Raw genomic sequence first — 13,060 nt, 5'->3', positions numbered from 1 at the left:
CGCTAGCCATGTTTCCCGTACCGGATCGGAGAAACAAGCTACGCGCACGTGGTGGAAGCGGCCGTAGTCACAGTGCACTTGCCGGACATTTTATTTTTGGGGGCGCCACCACCGGTTCGAGGCTGTATAGCCCCAACGGCTACGCCAGGATTACATTTCAGAGCTGAGCCGCACCTATGCCATACTTCTATAAGCCAATCATGATGTCCCATATACACGTTGGTCCATCGAGGGACCTGTTCCGAGAAGCTTCGCACTATCGCGCCATATCGCCCCCGAAACATCTATGAGCCGTTCGCGGAGCTTATCCTGCCTCGAAATCTCGAAGAGGGATCTTTCTTGCCGTGAAAACCCTCAGAGGTAGATATCATTTGACGTAGAAGATCAGGATAGGGTTGGAGTGATCTTTGCCTCGGAAGACTGTAACGCTGTCAATTTTCCTGGAAAGCATCGTAGTCAGTGTTTGTCTTAACTAATCGTTGCGTATACCAATTGCGCTTATTCGAAGATAGACTTACTTAATACCAACGTCGTCCTTCCGTTGAGCAAGCAGATATCCAAATCGCTTTCCATTAGGAGAGCCTAGGAGAGCCTTTCCCTCAGCCGTTGAGATGTCGAAGTTATCTCCTGGCCACAAGGACGCTGTCACCTTGTTCTTGGCTTTCAGCGCACGCCGAATGATGCTCAGAGACTCCGAATTCGTGACAGAGAGCGAGATAAGGTACTTGAGGTTCTTCACATTTTCGTTGTTCGACGTGTCTGGCTGGCTCCCACGATACCAACCACCCCAGAGCAAATCTGAAAGAGATTGGAGAGCAGGCACTTCGCCGTCCTGAGGGTCGCGCTGTTTGTTCTTCTTGATCGCGGAGCTAGGCATGAGATTGTCCATGGCGAGAATGACTCCATCGTCGTCGTTGATGCCGAACTGAGCGTACGCACCGGTATACTGACTCTGTTAGCACCATATCGCATAGTGTGCTAGATTTAAGTCATACCGGATAGTCTTTATTATCGGCGTTGTACGTCTTGTCTGCCGCGACATCCCACAAAGTTCCATGCGAGAAGCGATAACACCAGATGTCCTTCCAGCCTTCGGTACCAATGTTGAGCTGCTTCGCAGCATCCACCCATCCCTTCCCCAGTGCGGACTCGTCGAACTCACACACGCTCTTCAGTAACGTATTCTGGGTCCAGCCCCACTTTTTGAGGCCGTCCTTGAGATCGCCCTTCCACTTGCTCTGCACTGAGTCCTTCTTTGGTGAGTACTCTTGGCCAGCGTCCTTGTCGCTCAAGGGGAAAGCCTTGAAAAATTGTCCACCGATGCACTTCGCCTTGTTCCAGACGTCATCCGAGGCGGGTTCGTCGTCGCGTCGGGCGAGGTGAATGGGCGGGTCTTGCGGAGAGAGCAAAGAGCGAACAACTTGTGGAGCGTAGAAGCCGCAGGCTGTGGAGGCCAGAAGAGCGAGGGTGGTCGTGGTAGTGAGCTTCATAGCGGTGGTCAGAAGCGGGCTGGGAGAAGGTTGGTGTCTCGAATGGCGAGCGTTGAGGCGAGCGTTGGAAACGTGGGAGAGTCACGGTCGGGAGTTTTATAAGAGCAGACATGAAGGCCGCACTAGTTGTAAGCGTAGCAATGCAGGCAGGTGTAAATTTGGCTTGAGCAGTGCGCTGAGTCGAGTTGAAAGTGGGTGACTAAACTGCGAATAGACGGCAGGTGCGACTACGGTCCGAACTCACTCGCCGCGGCTGCCACGCATTGCTGCTATTCTTTATACATAAGCAGGACTGATCAATGCGAATTCACTGATCTATTCTTTCGACGTTGCCGTACCCATGTTGCGTTTCGCCGTCACGGCGCACCAGTGCCCAAGAGAGAACATAGCGGCACCTGGAGTTACCTAGGGCCAACATAAGGAGTACCTTTACTACTCAAAGGGACATTAACCTTACATCAGTGGGATATTTCACGGACCGATGGCCAGATACTTTTCAAGCAATGATAACGTATGCTCAAACACACTACAGGTAGTGGATAGACACGACAATATGCAATCGCTGGTATCATGGCATGAACAAGCTAGGGTGATCAGACTACGCACTAAAAAGATCGAGCAATTGAGCACCAGAACGAGGGAACAGATGGCGCTTATATGTCGAAGAATGAACATACTTTGACTACGTGAACCAATATGATTGAACTCGTACAGTAGTGAGAGTACAGGGAACATACCAAGGCCTAGCGTCAGAGTCACTTGCTTTTGTGAACAACAAGGAAAACTGGGTTACTTGTACCCATGCAATACATCCGCTCCCTTTCCAAATTTGCTTCCATGCGTCGCAACCATTCCATACTGTTGTACACTCTGTCTGCCCCACCCAATTCACTGGCCTGTGCCAACCCACCATCCCACTGCAAGCCTTCGAGAAAGGACATTTGTTTACCATGCCAGTACTCCATACAAATCATCCAATTGTGAAACGATGAAGCAAAGTCCAGCCAAAATAAAATGTCAAGAATATTGGGCATATAGGGGCAAAGAAAGTGTGATGAGAATTGAGGCAGGGCGGAGTAGTCTGCTCAGACATAGAGCCACTACGATCATACAACAGGCCAGTCAGAGTCCCGAGGGTCGCTAAACTCGGTGATGGGCTGTGAAAGGACCTCGTAACGAGAGGCGGGCTTCACCTCCTTCTTACTCTCCTTTTTCGGGGCTGGGGCCGGGGTGGCCTTGACAGGCGCAGAAGCCGTCTCGGAACCGATGCCCGAGTCACTGCCTTCTCCCACAGCGGCCTCGGCCTTGGTCTTCTTCTTCTTGCCTTTGGGGACCTCAGTCCAGGCGGAGTCAGCCAGAGCCGCAGCGATCTGGTCTTCCTCCGAAGGAATATTATTGTAGGAGGCAGACTCGGAGGTCGGCGCAGTGCCGTTGGTAGCGGAACTGGCGGAGGATGGCGCCTCGAGGGTATCGAGAAGCAGGCCGCCCGCAGGCTTGGGGGCGGCAGGTGCCGCAGGGTTGTTCCAGGCGTTCGAAGCGGGCTGGCTGGACTGGTAACGAGCGCCAGGAGCCTCCCCACGCGCAAGGCGGGCTGTGCGCAGCTGCTGTTCCTGGAGCTTCTTGCGCTCGATTTCGGCCTCAGCCTTGGCGGCTTTTTCAGCTTCCCTTTTCTTCGCGTTCTGCGCCTGCTTCTTGGTCTGCTTCTGAGTCTCCGGCTTGGTCTGCTGCGGCTTCGCAGGGCGAGCGGGCTTTTCCGAGGCGCCAATCTTCAAGACGTTCGGGACGATTTTGGGGTCAAGCATGTCAGAGACATCCTTGCCACTTGGGATGGCGTTGGTGACCTTGGCGGCGAGCGATGGCGACTGGACCGGGGAAAGGTCATCGTCGGCATCGGCGCCCGTCGTGGAGGACACTCCGGAAAGAGCGGCCTCTGCCTTCGTGCCAACCTCCTGAACGGCCTTCTTGACCGACTTGCGAGGGCCCTGCTTCTTTGTGGCCTTGGTAGGCTTGGTCTTCGACTCCGACTCGAGCCATGCTGTGTCGTTTGATCGGCTGAGAGTGCGGCCCCTGGTGCCGCTCTGTTCAGGCTTCTTGCCGATCAGCTTGTCGAAAGCTCCATAGTGCCAGCAGACACCGCCAATGAGGGCCAGAAAGATGGTCCAGCTCACGAGAGGATCCATGTTGAATGATACCGACAAGGTTGAGGTATAGGGTCGGATGCGCGGCTGTGGTGGACGAGAAGAGTGTGCTCTTGTCACCTCAATTGGTGGTTGCTGAGGTTCGCGGTGGACAACGTGGACCGTAGGCCCAAGTGCAGAGTCCCAAGTAAGGAGAGCTCCTTGGGTGCGGAGTGCTTAGACCCTTGGTCGAGCGAATTGTGCAAGGTTCTTGTCTGCTCAATTCACCACGGGCGCCTTATCCCCGGAGGACAGAGCGTAGAGGCGCGGTGCAAGTGGCTCCGATGAGCGCTGCGTCGACTCGAGGACAGGTTGCGCAAGCTGCGGATCGGAGATGCGGCTTCCCGACGGGAGAGCACAGGCACCCAACTGGCAAGAGGGTTTGAGAGCTTGAAAAGCACACGACAAAGGAGAACAAGGTTGAGAAAAGGTAAAAGGAGGAGTAAAGGTTCAAGGAGGCGTGAGCGATGGTGGAGCTTATGGGAAGGTGCGCTCAACAGGGACGGCGCTTCCCCAATGTGTGCATAGCGCGGAATCGGCGGAGCACTGTCGCCAAGGGATCTCATGCTGCGCCCGCACGAACCAGCAACTGCACTACAGCAAGATCAAAGACACGCCTTTGCCTTACTCCGGCCTCGTCGCGGTCTTGGTTGAGCTTGCCAGCGAATCTGCAGTCGCCCATCCATCTCAAATGCCCTGCGCTGATGCGCGGTGCCAATGGTAGCCCAGGCGGGGCGGCAATTTGAAGATGCCACCTTGCTGAAGCTCGTTCCCCCAGACCCTGGGCCTGTGCCCCAAAACGGAGGTCCCGTCGGCCTAGCTCGAACGCTTCGGCTGTCAACAGTAACACTTGCGCCTCGAGAACCGTCATTCCTTCCGGCTACATTCCCAATCGACTGGTTCAATAAGCGATTTGACTGGCTGTACACAGTTCTTCGATTGTTGCGGCGGACGAAATCAGCGCAACTACACGCGACGCGACCCTGCATATGTAAGGAATGTGCACAAGATGAGGTCATTGTAACTACAGCTCTCATCTCCACGGAGAACACGTCCAAGACGCCAACGGCGACGCGAACATGGGTTCTAGTGACACGGATCGTGTCGCCCGTCATGGCACGAAAAGGAGCTTACAAGCTGCAGTATGAGCTTTCGCATACATGTCGTACAATCAACATCCTCAACCAGCGTGCATCTACATCGGATGACTACTGACTTCTATCGCTACACATGGCATAGAGATGGCCCTGACATGAGTAACAAGACCTCCGACATTACAATCGTATCATCCTTATATGCCAACGCCAGCCGATGCCCGCTGAATGCCAAAGAACACAAGCACCTTCTCGATAACCAATACCAACCAATCTACAGAAACTCGGATCCAAGCCGAAGACGCCATCATCAGTCGACCTTCCACACCAAGACTACCAATCACCAGCACATGCCTAGTGGAACTCTCACAACTGCTTCACATACATTTCTCCTTCTTCACAGGCATCTCCGTACGGCCCTCTTCGGCCTTCCTCTTCACCCCACCAGAGCCCTCACTCCCAAAGCTCGAGCTGCGACTCATAGGTGGCGTCACCAACGGAGCTTGAGTGGGAGCCGGAAATCCGAATACAGGGCGCGGTGGCTGCGCAGTCCGTGAGTCGAGTTTCGCTTGGTTTTGTTGTTGTTGTTGCTGCTGCTGCTGCTGCTGTTGCGCTTGCTGTCGCTGCTGCGCCAATTGCATGTGTCTCGCTATATCGCCCAGACCCGGCCCTACAATATTTCGATCCCCAATGACAGTAGCGCCGCAGTTGATGTTGATGTTGATCTTCGGAAGCTCTCTCCTCTCCTGCGCAGGTCTGTCTGTCATGCTAGGCGCAGGCGCATTCTCTTCTCGTCCCTGCACATTCGTCTGTGTCTGCGGCGGGATTCCCCCATGGATCAATATGGCAAGCAGATTCGCAACGCGCATGCTGTCCATCTGCGCGATGCTGATAATATTGCCGTGGCCTCTGATCTGCGTCGTCGCATTGATATTGATCTCTGGCATTTCTGTCTCCTTCACCTCCTCCTCTTCCGCATCGTACAGTCGGTGCATCATTTCGGGAAGCGACTCTGTCGGGTCTGCGACGGTGTGATATGCAGGTGGTGGTGGCATATCAATCTCGCTTTCACTCTCAGGGCTGGGGGCAGATTGTGACGTCTGCCAGTTGGACAAGATGATTTGCAGCTTTGCGTTGTGCAGGGCCAGGTTCCGCGACGGGTCCATACCATCTATATGGCTGCTGGACGCGTGTGTGGTGATCGTGGGTTTCGATTCCCGGAGTGGGCTGCCAGGCGCGCGATGTTGTGGCGTGATGCTGGGGTGAGGAACTTCGATTGTACGACGAGGCCGGGCACAGCCGTCGGGAGAAGTCTTCTAGGTCGCCTGAAGGGAAAGATGGGTACTTTCGGCAGTACGTTCGGCAGGTCGTGTGTGTGTATGGGGTGTTTGGTGGTGCGGTGTGCGCTCGTATGTGCAGGTTACGTTATCCACGATACTCAGTACGCTGTATAATGCTACCTTGGCCACAAGTCCTCCACACCAAGTCCCGATAGTGGAAATCTACAAACCCAAAAAAATATGAAAAGCACCAAAATCAGTAATACATACCTCGCAAAATTATCGCCTCATCAAAATATTGTGTAAGTGTCGTTTCGAGCTGCCGAATCCGTGATCTAGTCGCCTGGAGAAGAAGCCAGAAACCAACCCTCCTCCAGCAGATATAGATTTCAACCACGCAGCAGGCACCCACATTGTCCCATTGACCACTCCAAATCCGCAACACAATAACAAGCACTGCCTACATTTCCTGCGCTCCCAGCATCGGAGGTGCTATCCAGACCAATGGCAGCCCAGCGCCACACCCGTCCCCGATTCTTCCTATTGTGATCCTCTTGCGTACACATGGTACAATACCATCCTTTGCGCACGTGCTCGCGGTTCTTGCACCCGCGACTACGTCTACTGTGGAAGCAATGCAGGCACGCAACCAGATGGTATGGCCACCCTGAGTCACCGCCTCTACCGAAAAACATTTGACTCCATCGATCGCACATACTGCCGGCGGCGTTGTGGATACTGACCTCAGTCGCCGGCGAGACCACCGCACGCAGTGGCACGCAGCGCCAACCGCACGCGCGGGACTCCCGGCAAGCAGTCCGCCGTCTTCTGCGCGGACGTGTCGCACAAAGCCAGATGGAAGAAGAATAGGGTGTGAATAGCGGTGCGCGCCAAGCGCTCGGGATGGTGCTGCACAAAGAACAATAGCAACGGCAGTTACACGGCATGCAGATTAAGATGATCTGGCGCGGAGGTGAGACAGGAGCGGTGATCATGGTCGCGGCACTGATTAGGCAGTAGTGTTGTCTTGGGTTCGCGTAGCGGGAGTGGATGGATGGGAAGTGTTGTTAACATTCCTCGTTGGCAGACGCTGGTGGTCTGACTACGCTAAGTAGGCGTCACGATCCCCTATCTCTACGATGCGCGGTTTCAAGCTGCATGCATGTATTTGTCTCTCAAACGTAGAATTTACTTTCTCGACATTGCTTGTAATCCTAATGGGCGCTGCCTACAACCGCAGTCTCAGGATGCGTGCGCCCGAGTTGCTGCTACTCCTTGACACTCTATCGAAGGGTCCCTGACGGGCCCACAAACATCATGTATGTCTCAGAGCTGGGCTGGAATCAAGTTCTCGACGTTGTATTCGTCATGCACCCTGCTACAACCGCACATGCAGTTTTGGGACTTGGCCAAGTTGCTGTTCCTATCGTAGTCCCTTCCCTCCGGAACCAAACACCTGTCGAACCCGCCTGATCCAATGTGAAGGTTGAATCCAACCAGACGCCGCCGCTGATAAATGCTACAGTAAACGTACAGTCCCCAAGGAACACCGTGGCCCACACACCACGCCTGAAAGAGCCCTATGTGGATCGTCTTTAAGGCCGTTCCAAGAAGGGATGGTGAAAAGAAAAGCAAAAGGCTGCTCGCGGGCACTACCTTGTTGGGAACTTTGGTACGAAGTGCTTGGGCCAATCCCCATAGAAGAGATTGTGTGACCATGGGGGTAGTTTCTTGTCGCGCTCGTAGAGATAACCGCAATTTGCGCAGAGGGTTCGTGGACCGGACGGCCCATCGCGGACAGCCCAAACTGCATCGCCCCAGATCAGGCAGTGGGCACATTTCCAGTTTCCTCGTTCGCTAGTGCAAGCGTTAGCATTGTAGTCACACCGAGAAATGTAAACACATACGTTTCGGTCAAGCCTCCGCCTGATCCTCCGTATCCGGACCCTACGTCTGGTGTATCCCGTCCAGTTGGGCTGAGACTCCTGAACCGCCTCTTCTTCTTGCTACGTTCGCCGCGACCCATGTTCTCTGTCTGCTCAGGGTTTGCAAAGAAATCGTTCTGTGGTGTGCCCGTCATGTTTGCTGTGGATGAGAAACGTGCTGTTTCTCTTCTCAGCCTTCGGATTTGCCGCTCTCTATCACCTTCGCGCTTTTCGATCTCTTCCGGGGATAGGATCTCGACCTTCGGTTCCCACTCATCGCATAGATGCTCCGGGTCATATCTCCAACCTGCTCCAATGACTGGGTCCACTGCATCGTTGTCGATCTCGCCGTCTCCGACCAAGCCCCCGTTCTCGCAAGCTTCCTTCTTCAAACGGAGGACTGCCTCGTATATAGCATGGGCCATCGCGGGACCCCATTCTCCGGCCAGCCCTAGGTCAGCACACGTGACCTTGGCAAACATTTCCGCAAAGCCCGGTGGGTGCAGCAGAGACCACTCGAATTTGTCGCTGTACAACCTATTCAGCAAGTTCACGTTGAGCGTGACGATGCATCGGTATGTGTCGTCCGGGTTGTGCAAATCTTCTGAGGGCAAAGCCGTTGCGGATGCGCTGATGCCGTTGGGGATGGCAGCTGGTGTCGCTGTGCCATTGGTAGGGGCATTGCCGTTTACCACTGCTGTTGCTACACCGTTTGTGGTTGTCGCAGCCGGGGTTGACGTTCCATCGCGAGAAGGCAATGCTTGAGTCAGATCGGCCTGCGACGGTACAGCTGTAGTAGTGCCTTGTACCGTGGGCGATGCCGTCGAATGGAACAGGGGATGCAACGCAACGCCAGCGTATTCCTCAAGCTGCTGCCGTATTTGCGTGGCGATATTGAAGATGAGCTGTGGCTTGCGGTCGACTGGCAGGTCCATCTCATCTACGAAGATCTTGGCGAATTGGTCCGGGGTCATGAGCGCCTCGTGCAGATTCCAGAGAAACGTGTCTTTGAGGCGGTAGGCGGGCGTCATATCTGGTTGCCTATACGCAGGCAGAGTCTCGTCAATGCCGAATTCGCGCGCGTTCGAAGGTGTAGGCAAGGGGGCGTCTGGACGGAAAGCCTGGATGTCCATGTCGATTCGGATGGGGATGAGCGTGACTGGCAAAGCCGCCTGGACCTGCACCTGCTTTTCGGTGCGCGTGTATTTGGGCCTCCCCATCCAGTCGCGCCAGATGCCCTGAACGTCGACGGGTGCGTGGATCTCCTTGCCGAGTGCTGCGATCTGCGCCGTCTTGTCCAGCGTGGTCTCGTCCCGGCGCAAACTACGCAGTCCGGTCGCGCGTCGCGGATTGTCGCTGTCGTCCTCGAAGTTGTCGTCGTAGCCATCTTCCGCATAGCTGATGACGGCTGTTCCGCGCTTCGTCGTGCGCGGCACGGGCAGCGTGTTGGACGGCGGGACAATGGGCGATATGAGCGAGTTCCCATACGAGCGCAATCGCGGCGCATAGGTCGATATGAAGGCCTGTGGCGGCGCGGTTCTTCCCGTCGACGTGAACATGGTCGCGATGGCGCGCTGGCGGGTGCGAACTGAGGAAGCTCAACACAGGGCCAGACGCGTCGTGGGCGGGCTCGAGCGGCCTGTGCAAGGATGACTGACACGCACGGGGCGGGAAACCGCAGGTGTGGAATCGGCGACTGGCGGTCAGCGTCGCGATGGCTTTCCCCTCGATGGTCGTGAATGCTGTTGCGCGCGCTGCATCAATCTTTCGTGATGCTTCACGGCACGCACCGAATGGCCTTGGCACGCCGCCAGCCGCTAGAGCCGGTGAGGGCTAGGGTGGATCAATAGCCGCTAGAGCCAACATGGGCTAGTGCAAATTCTGCGGCGCACCGTGACTTCCCGTTCCTTCCCTCACCGTCGAGATGCGGCGCGCACGCAGGCACTCACGCTGTCAAGTGTCGCCTTCACCATCCCTTCTTTTCTGTGGGCACCCTGTTTCAAACACTTGGCCGGTCATCCACGCCATCGCCATGTCACTCGCATCGAGGAAACAGATCAGCTTGCCACCGACAGGGAGACGGGCTCAGACAGCTGCCTGGACTGGTCGAGAAGAGCTCCCTTCATGTACAACTCAGCCGTGAATCACCGGCCTGAAACGAAGTTCGGATAGCGTTCTGGAAATGCGTGTGATCAACGCGCAAGACCAAGGTTCCCCTGGGTGCTTCCGGCGTCTATTTTTTGCCCTGTTTCATGTTCCTGGCGCGCATAAACTCTCAGCCACTCATCGCACAGGGCATCCAGGTTCTCGAAACCTCGCTCGAATGAGCGCTCGAGTTATCGATAGACCACCGCCTCTCAAATGAAGCCTCCGCATTCAGGGACAGACTTCCGGCATGAAAACAATAGCCGATCACCTTGTTCATGCGGTGGCGGAGTGGGCGCGTAGGCGAAGATCCCTTTTCTAGCTCCCAAGCATGGAACTACAAAACATTGTGCGCCCACCAGTCATTCTAAATCCACCTTCACTTTCACTACCTTCTCTTGTCGCGTTGTTCACGCTGTCTATTCTTCCTTCTTTGACCTATTGTTCTATTGTGTGTCATCGCACTCATTGTAGATACACGACGATTCAGGCAATCCTCTTCACAACCCTCCCTATCACTACTTAAGGCTTCAGTCCTACGTTTCCCTTCTTTCTTAAAACCAAACACGCAAAGCTTTCTGGAAAAGTAACAGCAACTCCCAAACATACCAATAACCAACTACAACACTCTCTCTACGACGATTATCAATACTGCCAAGATGTTCACTTCGCAAGCACTCTCGACTCTGGCAGTTGCCATCCTCGCCATGGCTCCAGCTGTCCAGTCGCACATGATCATGGCCTCCCCAAAGCCGTTCGGATCGCCTGACAACTCGCCCCTCGATCCCTCTGGGTCCAACTACCCTTGCAAGATGACTTCCGCAACCGCGGGCGCCGGGCCCATGAACGACTTCGCAGTCGGTTCCAAGCAGCAATTGTCCTTCTCGGGCTCCGCAGTCCACGGTGGAGGTAGCTGCCAGATCTCCGTCACCACCGACAAGAACCCCACCAAGGACTCCGTGTTCAAGGTCATCCACTCCATCGAGGGTGGCTGCCCCGGTGTCAACGGCCCTGCTACATTTGACTTCACGGTTCCCGATGCCCTGCCTGACGGCGAGCTCGTCATGGCCTGGACCTGGTTCAACCACATTGGAAACCGTGAGATGTACATGAACTGCGCCAACATCCAGGTCAGCGGTGGTGCCTCAGACAACTCCAAGTTCGAGAAGCTCCCTGACATGGCTATCGCCAACATCAACGTCGGCAAGGGCGCCTCCTGCAAGACCGCCGAGAGCTCTGACTACACCTTCGCGGGCGTCGGCGAGAACGGCGACACTGTCGACCGCGTTGGCTCCGGCCCCTTCGTCGACCTCTGTGGTGGCGCAGCTACCCCTGGTACTGGCAGCGGCTCCGGCTCTGGCAGCTCTGGCTCCGGCTCCGGCTCCTCAGGCTCTGGCTCTGCCAACAATGGTCAATACACTCCAGGCGCCGGCGAGGGTGGTGCGCCCGCAACCTCCGCAGCTCCTGTCGCCTCCTCCGCGCCCGCGGCTTCTGCCACTGGCGGTGCTGGTGGTGTCTTTGCTCCCGGCGCTTCCTCTGCCCCCGTAGTATCTTCTGCACCTGCAGCCTCGCCCACTGACGCGGTCACTTCGACCATCAAGACTCTGGCCACCGTCACCGCTCCTTCAGCCGCTCCCACTGGCCCCGCGAACGGCACTGCCCCCGCGGCATCTGCTCCGGCAGCTGCTCCCACCGGTGGTGCTGCAGGCTCTAGCTGCTCCACCAACGGCGCAGTCATGTGCAACGGCGACTCCCAGTTCGGTCTCTGCGACAACGGCAAGGTCGTGTGGCAGGCCGTGGCCGCAGGCACCAAGTGCGAGAACGGCCAGATTGCGAAGCGCGACGCCAAGTTCACCCACCGCGTCCAGCGCTCTGCCATCTAGACGCCCTGTCGCTAGACAGCGCCTCAGTGACACAACGCTATCATGGCATATGCAAATCATGTCTGTTGTCTGAGCATTTGCTCGCATACCTACTTTATATGTAGCATTCTTGGCTGTCACTGGATGATGGTTCAATACCTTCGATTCTTTATCCCTTCTTTTTTGACTTGCTTTTGCTTTTGCATCAGCAATTTGGCATTTTTGTCTGGCGTTTATACCCTGAGTTTACCTGGATATATAAAATCTTGCATGGCTTGCGAACTTGGCATAGCTACATATTGCTACATAACGAAATACGATGTGCATACTTCCAACTTCTCTACTACTTTTCTCAGTGTATGCCTTGTACGTGAACTACGCAAATTCGGAATGAATCACTTTGTTGCTAATGTTTATCATGAAAATGCAAACGACACTCGACATCGCCACCTAGCAGTGGCGACCACCCTACGGTATAGCCGAGCAGATATAACGGACCCACCACAAAAGCAGTCCCATGCTGCGAGCCCCACCGTACTCCGCCACACTGAACACCCTCCTCCGTCGATGAGGCGGAGCCTAAGTTCTGAAACGCAGAACGCTCCACAGTCGCGCGACCTGGCTGCTACCTTCCGCATCCGGCGGCCCTTTCAATGCCATCTGCAGTGTGGATAGGGAAGAGGCTCTCCAGAATCCTAGTGGCGTCCTCTCCGCAGCACATGTGCAATGGTCCCTCAAGAAGCGGGCCATCTTGCAAGAAAGGAAAATTACCGCATCGAGCAGTTTTGGGCCGGGGTGTACATTGTAGGCAGAATTGCATCGAAAAATACTGTGGAATGAGTGTGGTTTGGATTGTCGGTCTTTCTAACAACTGGGACCTCGAGACGTGAACTACACTCAGAGAGGCCGTGTTCTAAAACAGCATTCTCTCATACACGGAAGCCACCTCAACGAGAACGGCTTCTGGAATTCATCTCTAGTGGGTTTGGCTGAACCTGGCGGATAAGGCACTACTTGTATGTCCATTGGCGGCAGTATTGAAAGGGAGGTTCTTTCTCCCTTCAAAAGAAATTCCCCCAACTATAAT

At 55.3% G+C, this 13,060-nt stretch overlaps 6 protein-coding genes across 6 annotated transcripts; 1 reads left to right on the top strand and 5 right to left on the bottom strand.

The window, feature by feature from the left end:
- Positions 1 to 367: 367 nt before the first annotated feature.
- On the bottom strand, positions 368 to 1,696 carry CC84DRAFT_1255102 (uncharacterized protein; the record flags this gene model as incomplete). The annotated part of the gene is made up of 3 exons (XM_018184506.1): positions 996 to 1,696; positions 519 to 946; positions 368 to 440 (listed from the first exon to the last, which is right to left on the bottom strand). Exons 1-3 carry the CDS (start codon positions 1,488 to 1,490, stop codon positions 368 to 370), a joined length of 996 nt encoding a protein of 331 aa, XP_018043319.1. The 5' UTR covers positions 1,491 to 1,696.
- Positions 1,697 to 2,114: 418 nt separating this feature from the next.
- Positions 2,115 to 4,141, bottom strand: CC84DRAFT_1160193 (uncharacterized protein). Its single transcript, XM_018177432.1, has one exon. The coding sequence runs from the start codon at positions 3,668 to 3,670 to the stop codon at positions 2,597 to 2,599; it is 1,074 nt and encodes a 357-aa protein (XP_018043318.1). The 5' UTR covers positions 3,671 to 4,141; the 3' UTR covers positions 2,115 to 2,596.
- CC84DRAFT_166891 (uncharacterized protein) lies at positions 4,129 to 4,960 on the bottom strand. The gene has a single exon (XM_018185446.1). It carries the CDS (start codon positions 4,780 to 4,782, stop codon positions 4,273 to 4,275), a length of 510 nt encoding a protein of 169 aa, XP_018043317.1. The 5' UTR covers positions 4,783 to 4,960; the 3' UTR covers positions 4,129 to 4,272.
- A 178-nt stretch (positions 4,961 to 5,138) lies between these two features.
- Positions 5,139 to 5,927, bottom strand: CC84DRAFT_1212428 (uncharacterized protein; the record flags this gene model as incomplete). Its single annotated transcript, XM_018182454.1, has 1 exon — positions 5,139 to 5,927. The coding sequence occupies one exon, from the start codon at positions 5,925 to 5,927 to the stop codon at positions 5,139 to 5,141; it is 789 nt and encodes a 262-aa protein (XP_018043316.1).
- A 1,311-nt stretch (positions 5,928 to 7,238) lies between these two features.
- On the bottom strand, positions 7,239 to 9,939 carry CC84DRAFT_1201813 (SNF5-domain-containing protein; the record flags this gene model as incomplete). The annotated part of the gene is made up of 4 exons (XM_018181741.1): positions 7,239 to 7,898; positions 7,949 to 9,554; positions 9,631 to 9,799; positions 9,916 to 9,939. 4 exons carry the CDS (start codon positions 9,937 to 9,939, stop codon positions 7,694 to 7,696), a joined length of 2,004 nt encoding a protein of 667 aa, XP_018043315.1. The 3' UTR covers positions 7,239 to 7,693.
- Positions 9,940 to 10,770: 831 nt separating this feature from the next.
- On the top strand, positions 10,771 to 11,994 carry CC84DRAFT_1079899 (uncharacterized protein; the record flags this gene model as incomplete). Its single annotated transcript, XM_018173867.1, has 2 exons — positions 10,771 to 11,446; positions 11,573 to 11,994. The coding sequence occupies 2 exons, from the start codon at positions 10,771 to 10,773 to the stop codon at positions 11,992 to 11,994; spliced, it is 1,098 nt and encodes a 365-aa protein (XP_018043314.1).
- Between the last annotated feature and the right edge of the window lie 1,066 nt (positions 11,995 to 13,060).

The sequence above is a fragment of the Paraphaeosphaeria sporulosa genome (assembly GCF_001642045.1).
Source record: "Paraphaeosphaeria sporulosa strain AP3s5-JAC2a unplaced genomic scaffold CC84scaffold_1, whole genome shotgun sequence".
In the NCBI taxonomy this organism is placed as follows: Eukaryota; Fungi; Ascomycota; class Dothideomycetes; order Pleosporales; family Didymosphaeriaceae; genus Paraphaeosphaeria; species Paraphaeosphaeria sporulosa.
This window is presented reverse-complemented; position numbering and strand designations above follow the sequence as displayed.

Bases quoted from the DNA above. Each gene is read 5' to 3' on its own strand.
- CC84DRAFT_1160193 (XM_018177432.1), bottom strand. From the start codon at position 3,670: ATGGATCCTCTCGTGAGCTGGACCATCTTTCTGGCCCTCATTGGCGGT.
- CC84DRAFT_166891 (XM_018185446.1), bottom strand. From the start codon at position 4,782: ATGACGGGCGACACGATCCGTGTCACTAGAACCCATGTTCGCGTCGCC.